Source organism: Dendrobium catenatum, unplaced genomic scaffold (genome assembly GCF_001605985.2).
Source record: "Dendrobium catenatum unplaced genomic scaffold, ASM160598v2 original_scaffold_71536, whole genome shotgun sequence".
NCBI lineage: Eukaryota > Viridiplantae > Streptophyta > Magnoliopsida > Asparagales > Orchidaceae > Dendrobium > Dendrobium catenatum.
The window spans coordinates 1,236,434-1,250,977 of record NW_021389983.1 but is presented as its reverse complement, the minus strand read 5'-3'; the positions used below and the strand labels follow the sequence as shown (position 1 = coordinate 1,250,977).

The window sequence follows — 14,544 nt, the reverse complement described above, 5'->3', positions numbered from 1 at the left end:
CTCCAACCTATACGATCCATGGCTCTGCCATAGGTCGTCAATGACCTAGGAATGTTATTAGTCAGCTATAGCCTTCTCGGCTCAACTCTCGCTAGTTGACTCGCCCTCACCAACTCAGCACACCCTCATGACAAAGCAATATGATTAAGATGAGCAATCATCTATCAAGTAGTTAGCATGTTGCATGTGTCTTAGGCAGTCTATGATACGAGTCATCATCTTATGTATTTTTTTTTTCATTATTGATGCAACTTTTCTTGTACGACTCTGATCTCAATAAATAAAAGGTGAAGAAGAATATGTTGGATTCTTTACATTTTCTAGCAATTGTATGGATCTTTCTCCTCTTTCTCTCCATTCTTCCACAGGTTTTTAGATGTACCACTAGAGCTCGCCTTCTAATAAGGCCACGTATCACTCATGAACAAATTTAAATCCAACAACTATACCTAATTATAAAAAATATTTTCATTTTTATAATAAATTAAAACTTAAATTCTATATGTTTTAATGCCTTAAATCCTGAAATACATAAAACTTAAATCTTGAAATATATATTCAATCAATTTATAAAAATTTAATAGAATTTATCATCTACTATTTCACATAATTTTTAGATTTATCAACTTAGCCATTAATAAAACACAGTAATAAAAAATGCTAGTATAACTTAATAGCAAAACATTTTGAGATCTACTCAGCTAAAATTTTCTCCTTTTGAATGCATATTATATTATAAATTATTATATATTACAGTAACGCTCCTACTTCGACACCCGCTTGCCATGGCCGACGAGCATTTATTATGCCCGGAGCTCCAGAACACTTCCTTCAAATGAGCTCACATCAGTGCACCAGGAGCCGCAGTCCTCTGAGAGAAGGGAAAGGAGAAGAGTTTTGTTGTGTTCTCTCGTCCGCCTCTCAAAATGAGGATCTTTTCCGAGTTTACTAGGGTTTAAGCAACCCACATTACGGGTATTAGCTTGTATCCCTGAACGGAGATTGTGGTCTCGTGGGGTTGCACTACCGCACATTTTCTTACTGCTCCAGCTTTCTGGTTGTTTTACTGATTTTGTCCTGCATTATCTCTTTGATTTGTACTGTTCTAGTTCTCCCACATAGAAGACAAGAAGAAAGGTGAAAAAAGATTTCTTTTTGTAGCATGTATTTTGAGTTTCTGTGGCTTCATCAGCTTGGTGGGGAGAATGTAGTAGATTAGGAGGATCTTGTGGGGTTTTTGGTGTTAAGATTCTGGGCATTTTAACTATTCCAAGATAAATGAAGTTAACTGCGTTCTAAAAACGAAGGGAGATTTGAGTAGACTTACATGGACTTCTTCAAAGTGAAGAGGCTGAGGCTTGGCCGGAAGTCTAAAGCAGAAGAAGAGATGGATCCGGAAAAGAATGGAATGCAAGCGATAGAGCAGTGGAAGGAGGGGATTACGGAGTCTTTGTCAAAAGAAGGTGATCAAGATGGCGTTTTGGAGGAAGAAGATGACGATGATGATGATGTTATCGCGAATGAGGTGAAGAAAAGGCTTAAAGAGCTGAGAAAGAACAGTTTCATGGTTCTTATACCGGAGGAATCCTGCCTGGAAGAAGAAGAAGAAGAGATGAGTTCCAGCGAGTGGAGGGAATCTGAAGTTGAGGTTGAGTTTCATTGGTGTGGATTTGATACATTATACATTAGTTATTGTGAGAGAATGCTCTACTTTGACAAGATGATTGTGCAGCACTTGAAAGAAGCAGGTATAATTTGGTTCTGGCATTGATTTGATTTCATTTAATGTAGATCTCTGCATGTTTCTCTAAAGTTACTTCATATTCTGTTTTACCTCCCAAAAAAAAAAATCATTTTCTATTCTATCAGAAATTTTAGGAAAAGATGGGTCCCCTTCTCTTAACTTTATGTACTATCTTAAGATGTATTGCATGAAGTTTGATTAATTTGGTGACGAGCTACCAAATATTCTGGGCTTTGTTCTCGTATAAAATGTCCTTTTGTGAATAAACAAAAAATGGTAATAATTGCATTAACTTCATTTGATTAGATCATCTGCGGATTGTATTTATATGCTTTGTAAGATCTTCAAATGCCTATCTTTTAAACTTTACAACAATAATAACATCAAGCTTTTAGTCCACTACGTTGGGTTGGCTACATGACTCATTTTTCTCCATTATGTCATATTAAGAGTCAAATTCTCATTTAAATATAAAAAATAAAAGATCATTTCTAATATTTTCTAACCAAGTCTTTTTAGGTCTACCTCTATTTTTCTTAACATAAGTCAAATCTAATACGTCTACTTGCCTAACTTGGTTATCGAAAGACTGACGCTTTATGTGACAAAACCATCTAAGGCAACTCTCTCTAATCTTATCTTCCACTGGAGCTACTCCGAGCTTTTCACGTATATGCTCATTTCGTATCCCATCTCTAAGAGTAAAGCCACTCATCCACCTGAGCATCCTCATCTCTGCAGCACTTAATATTACGCTTTTCTTTTAATGGCCAACATTCTGCACCATAGAGCATTGCAGATCTCACCACCATCTTATATAATTTTTCCTTACGTTTATGGGAAACTTCTCTATCACACAACAAGTCTGATGCATTCCTCCATTTCAACCATCCAATTTGAATTCTGCTAATAATATCCCTATCTATTTCATCATCACTCTAAACAATAGACCCAAGCTATCTAAAACATGTACTCTTATTAATGACTTGATTTCCCAAAGTTTCTTTTAAACTTTAACATGCTAAAATTTAAATTTACTACTAGATCCTTCTTTGAAGGGAAATCAACAAAATTTTCAAGGCATCTTCAGCAGTTTATAATTCATGAATCCAACAAATGTGTTTTTGCTACTGTTGTGAGCCTTTTGGTAGAGAGAAAATCTTTATTGTCTGCTTAGGATTTCTTAAAAGATTAGATATTTTTTAATCTTTCTAATCAATTGATGCATTAGAAAATGCTAGGATTTACTCAGCTTAAAGCACGGCTGTAATGGATTCTGAACAATATTTTGTTGTTAAATGAAAGAGTTGGCTTTTTTTTTTCTTCAAGGTTTTAGATATTAAGTTATTAATTCATCTCATTCTAACAAGTTGTTTTTATTGGTTAGCAAAATGAACAGTTTATTTGAAATCAATCGCCTATATATGCTATTTAGCTTGATGCATTTTCACCACATAATATGTGAGGTTTTGATAAGTGTATTGCGTACAGGCTCATGGAATTATTCAAATCAATCACCTAGATATGCAACCAAAAGGTTATCTTTGGCCTTTAAGAGTCTCTCTTTCAAAAGGCAATATGACATTCTTGGTGACTGTGAACAACTGCAGCCACCAGTGAAGGATGAAACAAATCATTATCTTGAAACTGCTTATGTTTCCCAAATCTGCTTATCATGGGAGATACTGCACTGTCAATATATTCAACTGAGCCAGCAGGTGTCATCTCAGCTTGAGAATCCATCCTCCTCATATGGTCATTCTGCTCAAGAATTACAGCAATTTCAGGTTCTTCTGCTGAGATTTATCGAAAGTGAGCCATTTGAGCAGGGTTCGAGGGTCGATATTTATGCCCGAGTTCGTAGTTCCCTGCCCAAATTGCTTCAGGTTCCTACTCTTCAAGGCATGTGCTACAATCACATACTAGTCCATTAAACATCATTGCTATTCCACAATCTACAGCACCATCATTTTCTTAGCTTTCCACACTGAGAAATCTTATTATGATAAAGTTACCATGTTTTTGTATGTCAGTCCTGGTAAGCTTCTTATTGTGGCTCAGGAGAATGCCAGTTAGTTGTAGATTTGTTCTTCGGTTTTATTGCACCTTGTTATGTTGGCGTACCTCAGTTTTGGCTTTCTGTTTCAGGCAGGCATGTTTAATTCCAGAATCTTTTTGTCCTTTCTGATGCACTATATAAATGCATGGGTATGCATTCCTGCAAGCAGAGATATGATTTCATGAAATATAAAGATGTTAATGTGCATAAATACATTTCATACGCACTTCTACATGTACTTGTATTAAAGAGTTTCCCAAGCCTTTTCTCAGTTGCTAGAGTTACAATAATGGGTCATGGAGCTTTTACTGTCCATTCTTATTATCATACAGAATTGATTGAATTATTAAGTTCTTTTTTTCGTTTCAGTTGGTAGCTGTAATTTGGACAGACTTGTACCCTAGATGTATGGACTAGGTAATTTTGTGACAATGCTGTTGGAGACAATTGACTCAGACTTGGTGCTGGTTAATTGCATAGAAAGGGAACCAGGAACACTGAATTTTGATGCTTTTCTGCTTTATTTACTATAAATGAAGAGCTAAGTATTGCTTGTGTTAAGGCATGTGAAGGGGTTGGGTTCAATCCCACATTAATAGTTAGAAAGTATGCTGGTGCATGTTAGAAGAGGGAGAGAATCAGAAAGACTATATCTTTACTAAATTGTCTACACTAGAAAAAGCATATATGTGCTTGTAAGAGAAGATACAAATCAATGAAAACACAATAAAAGAGAATATTCTCAATAATTATAAAATGTTATAATAATAAATATTGCATATTCCTATTATAAATCATAGACATGTGATAATTTAGATGTAGTAACACCGCAAACTCAAGATGTTGTAGAACTTGAGCTTAAAGATATTGTAGAAATACAAGATTCAAGTTTCTTGAATCTTTGATGAAGAACCGAATTCACAGACAGAAATTGCAGAGAAAGGAGAAAGGCATAAAGGAAATGAAATATTATTTCTTAATCTTATTACAGGTTTACAGTCCTATTTATAACAATTACATTCATACAACCGTACAGTTGGCAACATGAAAATACAAATTAATTATTTTGTTCCTGTTGCTCTAATACGCCCCCGCAAACTGATGACCTGTCGACGACCGTCAGTTTGTTTCGGAGTTTGTGAAATCGAGGAGTAGAAAGAGATTTAGTCAGAATATCTGCCGGTTGATCTATGGTGCTAATTAGCATGATACGAATCGTATGTCGATGAATATGATCTCTGATGAATCTATGGTCAATTTCAATGTGTTTTGTGCGAGCATGAAAAACTAGATTATTAGCTATGGCTATAGCTGATGTATTGTCGCAATATATATCTGTATAAGTCGTTTGAGGAACGCCAAAATCAGTAAGAAGTCGGCGAAGCTAAATGATGTCAGCCGTGAGCGCGGCTAGCGCCCTATATTCGAACTCTGTGGATGATTGAGCCACCGTGGTTTGCTTCTTGACTGTCCAGGAGATGATAGTATTCCCAAGAAATGAGCAGTAACCGGAGGTAGACTTCCTAGAAACTGGATCACCCGCCCAATCGGCATATGAAAATAAAGTGAGGCGCAGATTAGACTTCGTAATAGGAATACCAAAAGCGATCGTACCTTGAAGATAACGAAGCAGTCATTTGAGCAAGTAGATATGTTGAGGTTGAGGTTCATGCATATGTTGCGAAAGAAGATTCACGCTGTACGCGATGTCCGGACGAGTTAGGATTAAGTACTGCAAGGATCCAATAATTCTTCTGTAAGTCGACGGGTCAGACAGCACAGTGTCCGGCGAGAAATCCTGCGGCAACTTTGTGCACATCGGGTTAGCCAGCGGTTTGCAATCACTTAAGTTTGCCATTTGGAGAATAGATTTCGTATAGCTGGACTGAGACAGAAGTAAGCATTGTTAGTGTGTGTAATTTGAATACCAAGGAACGAATGTACCTCGCCAAGTTGTTTCATTGTGAACTTGGTGTGTAGCATTGCATGACATGTTGAAGAACTTGAGGATCATTTCCCGTTAGAAGTATGTCGTCAACATAGATTAACAGGAATAATTGAATGTGATTCTTGCGGAAGATATAAAGAGAAGGATCGGATGAGCTTTGGAGAAAGCCAATTGATTCCAGATGCGAGGTGAATGTGTTGTACCATTGGCGTGGTGCTTGTTTGAGACCATAAATTGCTTTGTGGAGAAGGCAGACATGGTCCGGATAGGTGGTGTCTTCAAATCCAATTGGTTGACGCATGTAGACAGTTTCGGTGAGCCTACCGTGAAGAAAAGCGTTTGCCACATCGAGTTGATGAACATGCCAATTGTTGTGAAGAGCGATCGTTAAAAGAATCTGGATTGATGGTAGTTTAGCAACTGGACTAAATGTCTCAGTGCAATCAATCCCGAATTCCTGATTATTACCTTGAGCGACCAGCCGGGCTTTGTGACTGGCAATGGAACCGTTCGCATGAAGCTTAGTACGATATGTCCATTTGCATCCTAGTATTGTTTTGTCTTTCGGGCAGGGAACAAGGCTTCAAGTGCCTTGAGTTTGTAGTGCAAAAAATTCTGATGACATGGCCTCATGCCATTCTTTCTGTTTGTTTGCCTCATGAAAGGATGAGGGAGTTTGATGCGGAGATGGAGCAGAGGTTTGGTGCATTAGATTGAGTCTGATCCGTGGTTTTAGTGAGCCGGTTTTCTTCCTTGTTTGCATATGATGTCCGATGTTCGGTAGTGCAGGAATGTTGTTCTCAGCAGTGGTATTCTGAGTAGTTATAGCCGATGGGGGCTCTAGTGGAACGTCAGAAGGAGTTTGCTGAGGCGGTGTCGTGGAAGTAGATGACTTGTTTGTCTTATTTGTGGTGTTGATTTGTAATGTAGCTAAGGGAGTTAAAAACAGAGGTGATGGATCCTGCTTGGAGTGAGTAGAGAGCGGTCCAGCATCTGCAAAGGGAAAAGAGTTTTCATCAAACTTAACATTTCTTGATATAATGATTTTATTTTGTAACCCTTGGATTTGTGTGAATAACCCAAAAAAATGCATAATTTTGCTTTGGGTTGCAGTTTGTGCTGAAATTGAGATGGGATGTATGGAAAACATGCGCATCCGAAAACTCTGAGCTCGGTATAGTTGGGTTTCCTGTGATAAAACAGTTCCATGGGAGAAATGTTATTAGTATTAGCCGAAGGTAAACAGTTTATAAGATAGGTAGCAGTAATCATCGTATCCGGCCAATATGTGTAAGGAACATGAGCTGTGGTCATCATCGCACGGGTTGATGAGATATTCCATGCTGTTTGAGAAATTGCTCAAAACCCGTGCTCGAATATTCACCGCCCCCGTCTGTGCGAATGCATTTGATTCGTTGGGAGGTAAAGGTCTCAACGTTCGTTTTAAAATCAGTGAATATACTAAAGACCTCTGATTTACAGTGCATAGGGTAAAGCCACGTAAATCGAGAGTAGTCGTCCACAAATATAATGTAATATAGGTATCCAGTATTAGATTCAACCGGAGCCGAACCCCATACGTCCGTATGAATTAACGCAAGAATAGTAGATTGTCTATTAGAAGAGTGTTCAAATCCAAGTTTGTGAGACTTGGATGTGTTACAGGAGTGACAAGAATCACTGATATTATGTATAAGCAAGTGTTTATTACACGAAGCAATAGAAGCAATAGTGCGGTGATTGGGGTGACCCAATCGCTGATGCCATGGCGGAACTTTCTGGATAGATGTTCGAAGAGCCTTCGTTTGGGTGGGAGCAACCGGAGCTCGTATCGGATAAAGTCCATTATGGCAAGGTCCCCGAAGTAGTTCTTGATGCGTCTGCATATCCTTAAACACAAAACCGCTTGGATCAAATGTAATGGATACATTGTTATCTTTAGTTAATTGTGAAATCGACAATAAATTGTATTGAATTGCAGGTGTATGAAATATTTGAGATAGAGTGAGCTTATAAGAGGGAGTCGGTAGCAAACCGCGACCGGAATTTTCAATGCTAACCGAACTCCCGTCGCTGACGATAATTCCGTCCGGACCGTGATAAGGTGTTGAAATGGACAGATTGTCAAGTGATCGAGTCATATGCGATGATGCACCAGAGTCAAGATACCAATCGGTATGAGATTGGTTGCTGTCCGCAAGCAGTGCTCGGGGCTGAGCTTTTGCCTGTCTTGGGACATATTGAAAGTTTGATCGATGCCAACAGTCCGTCTCCGTATGCCCTTTCTTGAGGCAGATCTGGCAAGATTGCGTGACTGTAGAAGTGTTGTCATTTGTTGGATACGAGTTAGAAGGTGGACGTGTTCTTGATCGACGTCCGCGCCCCCTGTTTGCATACAGGGCATGAGAGGGTTCAGTGGATGACGTGAGCCTTGCACTGTCAGCGGCTATATGAATTTCCTCACTATTTAAGAGTGAGTAAATTTGATCGAGACTGAGCGGAGTAACCATTGTTCTTATGGATGTTTTGAATGACTGGTAGGCCGGCGGTAGCCCATTAAGAATGTGAAGAATAATTTCTTCGGGATCAATCTGAGAGCCGGCTGCCGCAATATTGTCTACAAGAATTTTAACCTCATTTAAGTATTGCACCATGGTGGAGTTCTTGAGAGAAATATGATATAGCTCGTTCTTGAGCTGGATCACTTTGGATCGGTTGGTGGATTGAAACCGGGTTTCTAGTGTTTGCCATATTTCGGACGTAGATTCAAGATGCAGTACGTAAGGAAGTATAGATGCTGAAATCGTGGAGCATATGGCCGCCGCCAGATTCTGGTCGGTAAGAAGCCATTGAGCGTGCTCTGTGTTCGGGGTGGAAGATCCATCCGGTTGATTTATGGTCTCCGGTGGGATTGAAGTTGAACGATCAAGAAATGTTGCGAACCCGTTGGCTCTGCAGATTTTGAGAATCTGAGAGTGCCATAGATGATAGTTGTCCAGTGAGAGCGGGCTTTGAACGAAGCTTTTAAGGTTCGAGAGAACAAACTTTAGCGACGATGAGATCGCCGGAGTTGAAGGAGAGGAAGATGCCAGGTGAGCCTCCGTCTGGGAGGAAGAAGAAGAAGCAGCCATTGTTGCCCTGGATCAGTTAGGCAGGCTCTGATACCATGTAGAAATACAAGATTCAAGTTTCTTGAATCTTTGATGAAGAACCGAATTCACAGACAGAAATTGCAGAGAAAGGAGAAAGGCATAAAGGAAATGAAATATTATTTCTTAATCTTATTACAGGTCTACAGTCCTATTTATAACAATTACATTCATACAACCGTACAGTTGGCAACATGAAAATACAAATTAATTATTTTGTTCCTGTTGCTCTAATAGATATTAGTGACAAGAGTTGCAGTCAAAAAAATTATCTTTAGATATTGTGAGTGTCACAAGAGGAGTATGATCGATTCAAATTAGAGAGAGAGTATTATAACTCAGATGCAAAAATCAATAACAAAATTTGTGTTAGAGAAGGAACAAATAATTAAATAGGGGTATTGATCCGACTATTGATAGAGGCATCAATAGAGTGACGAAGAATATTGATAGAGAGCATCAACATAGTAAGAAAGAAAGATATTGATATTGTCTTTGCTAAAGACCCAAGTGCCAAGATAAGGATCTCACTGAGGGATAAGTTGGTAAAGCAGAGATGGGTCGCAATTGAAAGGAAATGTGAGTGCAAGCCGATGTAGATCAAAAGTTTAAAGAGTGGTAGGAAGGTATTTAAAGAATATTGTTAGGGTTCTAACACCATGATGAATGGGGGAGAGAATTGGAAAAAATACATCTTCATTGAATTCACTTTGCTAGTAAAAAACATATATTGCTTATATATAAATAAAGACAAGAATACTTAAATAAAATAGTCAAAGAAGAATATTTTCAACAATGAAGAAACATTCCATAATAGATTGTGTATATTCATCAATAATGGTAATGATGTAAAAAATATTAAATGGATGGCTCTCTCTTAGAGGTGCAAGTTTCTTGGGTAGTGGGTTAAAAATGAGTTTGATCAATAGCATATCAGGTCAAACTTTGGTTCTTGTCCGATTCACCTAATATCTAACTATGGGTATTAGAATTTTGATGGTTTGTTAGTTGAGTGATTCATGGGATTAATGATTCTCATTGGTATTGTCTTTTTATACTATGATTAAACCAAATTCAAGAGAGAGTTAACTCTCACATGACTCTAAGTGGGCTCTGATGCATGATACTTGATGATTGTAAAACGCTTTGTTTGAGAGGGAATGTTGACCAAGGCAGAGAACTCTTGTAAAAGAAGTATATTATTAAATCAAATAGGAATGTTTGGTTTTCTTTCACATCAAATAGTTAAATATATTTTAGGGATATTATTAAGTCAAATAGGAATGTTTGGTTTTGTTCCAAATCAAATAGTTAAAAATATGTTAGTATTGAGATACCAAGAATTGGCCTCCTCAAATGGGTATTTGGTTAAAAAATGTTTTAACATTGGTGTATTGAGCTTAGGTTTGGTATTCCTTCAGTTTCACATTACCTAAAGTGTTATTAGATCTTATGGTTTGGTTGAGATTGAGTGGCTCATGCAGTTTACGACTTCCATGAGTCTTGATTGCCTTTACTAAGGTTAAGCAAGCTTCAAGAGCGGATCACTCCAAATACAACTCCAAGAAGTTTCATGAGTTAATAAAATTATTTGAGGGAGAGTGATGACCAATTTGAAGAGTTTTTACTTGAAGGTGAGATTGGAGTTTGAAATTACTCTTTCATCGGATAGTTGATGTTGGTGTTCATTTAGGTTGAAAATGAGTTTATCATTGAAGCATCACCGAACTTTGGTCTCTGGTTGGATTACTCCCTAACAGCTTGCATGGTTATTTCATGGTTGCATGAGTGCATGGCATTGCTAATTTTGTACATCTACTTGGTTGACATTAACAAAGAGGATTGAAATTAGCTCAACAACAACAACAACAAAAACATCAAACTTTTGTCCCACTACATGGGGTCAGTTACATGAATCCTTTTTCTCCATTGTGTCCTGTTAGAAGTCAAATTCTTGTTTAAATCTAATAAAGAAAGATCATTTCTAATATTTTCTAGCCAAGTCTTTTTAGGATTGAAATTAGATCATTCAAAGAAATTGCATTGGCATCACTCTTGAATTGTATCATTAATTATGATCTTTAGAGATAAGTAAATGTAGTGCTTAAGAAATTTCTTTTCAAGTATTTGCATATTATCATCATTAGCTTTATCCCATCTAGTTGAGATTGGTTTTTTTTTTTTAAATTAATCTTCATTTTGCATTAGTTCTTGTTGATTATATTGGAACTACATCAATACATGTTATTTTAGATCTATCATTTTTCTCTATAATCCAACAATGCAAATTTTATCTACTCATCAAATGGATGTTTTCTTACCATTTATGTAAATATTCATTTAATCTATTTTTAATTATCTTATCTTCAAGAGAAAATACTTTTTCCGTATTATAATATAATTATTCATTACACCGTCCAAAATATTTGTTTTTTAGAGTCAGGGACATTTATCTCAATTAAGACAAACTCACACACAATTCACATACGTGAGACTCGAACCAAAAACTTATTGGTTGGTAGTCATAGCTCTCATAACCAACATACCAAAGTGAGTTGCATAAAATATTTGTTTCTCACAGGACCTCTTCTATATGATATTTACTCTCTACATACTTAAGTTTGATTATTGTCACTGGGTTCTGCAGTTTGTCTGCCTTGTATAGAATTTTTATACTTTTTTGTAGTGAGAATTCTGGTTTTTTTTTTCTCAGGTTCTGATCACAAAGAAATTGACAGCGATGATGTAGATCCACCAGTACTTGCGCCACAGCTCTTAAATTTGATACAGACTTCCATTCTAACTTTTCGTTGTTTTCTAAAGAGGGATAAAAATAAGACAAGTAGCTCTTTGAGTTTATTCAAAGGTCATAATCATGATATCAGCTCCCTTCACCAGGTCCAGACAGCTCTTGCTAAGGTATGCATGTTCAAGCAATATTATAAAGCACTTTCTGATCGGTTAAAAATTTAAATTTTATGGTCATGACTATACTTAAAAATGTTCACAATTATTTATTAAGGCTTCGTTTGAGACAGTTTTTGTGCTGCTTTCTAAAACGATTTTCTAGTTAAAAAATCTCTAATTTATGAATTTTTTTTAATAAAAAGTTGTTTTAGAAAGCAGCAAAAAAGCTATCCCAAACAAATCATAAGATTATATTTTTACCTCTTTTAATTAGTTCTGGTCTGTTGTTTGTCTCACTAGTAATGATGATTAATAAAAGTTACCGTATATTCCATTATTGAAATCATGACTGTTCTTCCTGTTAAACTTAAATATTTTTCTTGCTTCAAGCATCCCAATGTGATCCTGAACTAATCTGGAACTGTATTATTCTCCCACTGATGTATAGTTTACAATGCCAAATTTTCCTTAAACCATCAAATGATCTATTGATTCAACTACAGAAACAAATGAAAGTGAAAGAGCTTTCCAAGAAAAAAGCATGGAAGAAATCCTGGCCTGCAACACCAATAGAAGTCGATCTGCTCTTTGCGCTCATCGACATAGAAATTGTTAAGAGAGTTCTGAGGATAGCTAATATAAGCAAAGAGCAGCTGCTATGGTGTGAAGAGAAGATGAGCAAACTGGATCTATCTGATAATAAGCTGTGCAGGAATGGCTCCCCAATCCTCTTCCCCCTATGATTTGCAGATCATAAAGCTGATTTATTATGGCTGTAAATTGATATATAACATCCTGGCTGTAGGTGAGATTATAGGCTCTTGCTCGCTGAAAATAGAGAGACTCTGGCTATTGCATTACTGTTGTAGGAATTTGAAGGAAGGATTTGATGCTTCCTGTATGCAGTGATATTTGCTTCTCATAAAGCTTAATATTCTGGTTTGAGACCATTACATGGCATCGAGACACTATTGAAGTAGACTTTCTATAGATATTACTTAGCTTTGCATCTAAGAAGAGATTTACAGAGATTGTAAGTCTCTCTCTCTCTCTCTCTCTCTCTCTCTCTCTAAGCCTACAAGTATTTATATAAAAGGAATAAGATAATTTTTTTTTGTTGCACAAAGATTGCTCACAAAATCACTAATTGTTAGGAAGATTAATTTTTATTGTCTTGTAAGTTAAGTTAAATATGTTTTTTATTTTGGGTAAATGTTTTAGTCATATTGCAAATATATATTAGAAGTTTCTCATGCAAAAAAAATTCAATCAATGCAGCTGAACTGATTGATTTGATCTATATTTTACATTTTCTTGAAATTGAGTTATTTGATTTGATTTAGTGTTAAAATTTAGTAAATTTAAAATAAATTAATTGAATCAATTAAACATAGTTTTTATAATTGTAATAGAATAATATACATGTATAAGAAATGCTTTTAAGTTACTATAAACCTTGATATTTTTAATACTTAGATGGAAGATGTTTGAGGATATATATTTTCTTAAGATAGTAATATATTTGTTGGATTCAAATTTGTAGGTAGATAACATTGATCTTACTAATTAGTTAGGCTAAGAATAGGATGAGGAAACCATGTGCATGGAGAGTAATTGGAGAGATGATAATTTTTATGGAAAGTAAAAAATGACAAAATTCAAAATATGACTCTTGATTTTTTATTTAAGGGTTCAAATGGCTTTAAGAAGTGTTGCATCTAAAAGAAGTAGTTAATTAATGCATCATATACTAAATTAGATTGAAACAAATACGTGGAATAGGTTGAAAACATATATGTGGCTCTCTACCTCTCATGTGGCTTGGGATGTTTATGTTGAATATGTTGGGCAAATCCTTGGCAGTGAGTACCTTAGGTGAATACTCAGAAGTGAGTGCGTAAGGTGAGTTTGTGTAGGTGAGTCCATCAGTCAAGCGATGAGTCACTTGAGGGAAGCGACAACTCTCCAAAAGAAGTGTTGCGATGAGCTAGGGATTGACGTAGTAGCATTGAAGGATTTGCTCTATGATAACTCTGGGAGCGACACTGGGTCATGGGCATAGTGGTGCTAGACACTAAAAATGTTTTTTTTTTTAACTTAAATATCCCTACCACCACACCATCCCCCTTTTCCCTCATTTCATTTCTTGTCAGGATAGGTGTCACGACCCAACCCGACCGGGACGGATCCCGCTCGCATCGGGTCGTGGGCCAGACTGAAACTGACTGAACTGATTCCAGGATCTGGCTTTCGAATTTGTTTCAGAACTTTCTTCCAAACATTACATACAAAAACAGACACACACAGAGCTACTATAAACATCAAATGCAGCGGAACAGATCATCTATCTTTTTCTTCCCCAAAAAGAATCATATACAAATACAGCTCATGGCTTTCAGACAGAAAGAAAAGCAGAACAGAAAAGCCATGACTGTACAAAAATCAAAAGTGCAAAATACCTATAACAGATCGGACTCTGAACTTCTACTCCTGGACTTATTTACCCTTCCCAGAACCTAAAAACCACGCAGAAAACAAGGATGAGCTACAACAGCTCAGCAAGACATCAAACCTCCAATCAAAATCCTCAGAGTCCACATCAAACACATCAGACAAAAATCCGTACAGAAATCAGATCAACAGAATCGTATATCGAATCAGAACATAACATAAGCATACAGATCAGATCAAATCAGAACAGAATTTTCATAAGCTTTTACTATGTATGTTTTGATAT

The 14,544-nt window shown here is 36.6% G+C and overlaps 1 protein-coding gene across 1 annotated transcript; it reads left to right on the top strand.

Annotated features, from left to right (window-relative positions):
- The first annotated feature begins 797 nt into the window (after positions 1–797).
- LOC110108938 lies at positions 798–12,754 on the top strand. Its single transcript, XM_020839805.2, has 4 exons — positions 798–1,748; positions 3,236–3,646; positions 11,614–11,819; positions 12,311–12,754. Exons 1-4 carry the CDS (start codon positions 1,328–1,330, stop codon positions 12,548–12,550), a joined length of 1,278 nt encoding a protein of 425 aa, XP_020695464.1. The 5' UTR covers positions 798–1,327; the 3' UTR covers positions 12,551–12,754.
- The last annotated feature ends 1,790 nt before the right edge of the window (positions 12,755–14,544 follow it).

Coding starts and splice junctions, on each gene's coding strand:
- LOC110108938 (XM_020839805.2), top strand. CDS start 1,328: ATGGACTTCTTCAAAGTGAAGAGGCTGAGGCTTGGCCGGAAGTCTAAA. Junction 1,749..3,235: donor GCAGCACTTGAAAGAAGCAG/GTATAATTTGGT, acceptor TATTGCGTACAG/GCTCATGGAATTATTCAAAT. Junction 11,820..12,310: donor TCCAGACAGCTCTTGCTAAG/GTATGCATGTTC, acceptor ATTCAACTACAG/AAACAAATGAAAGTGAAAGA.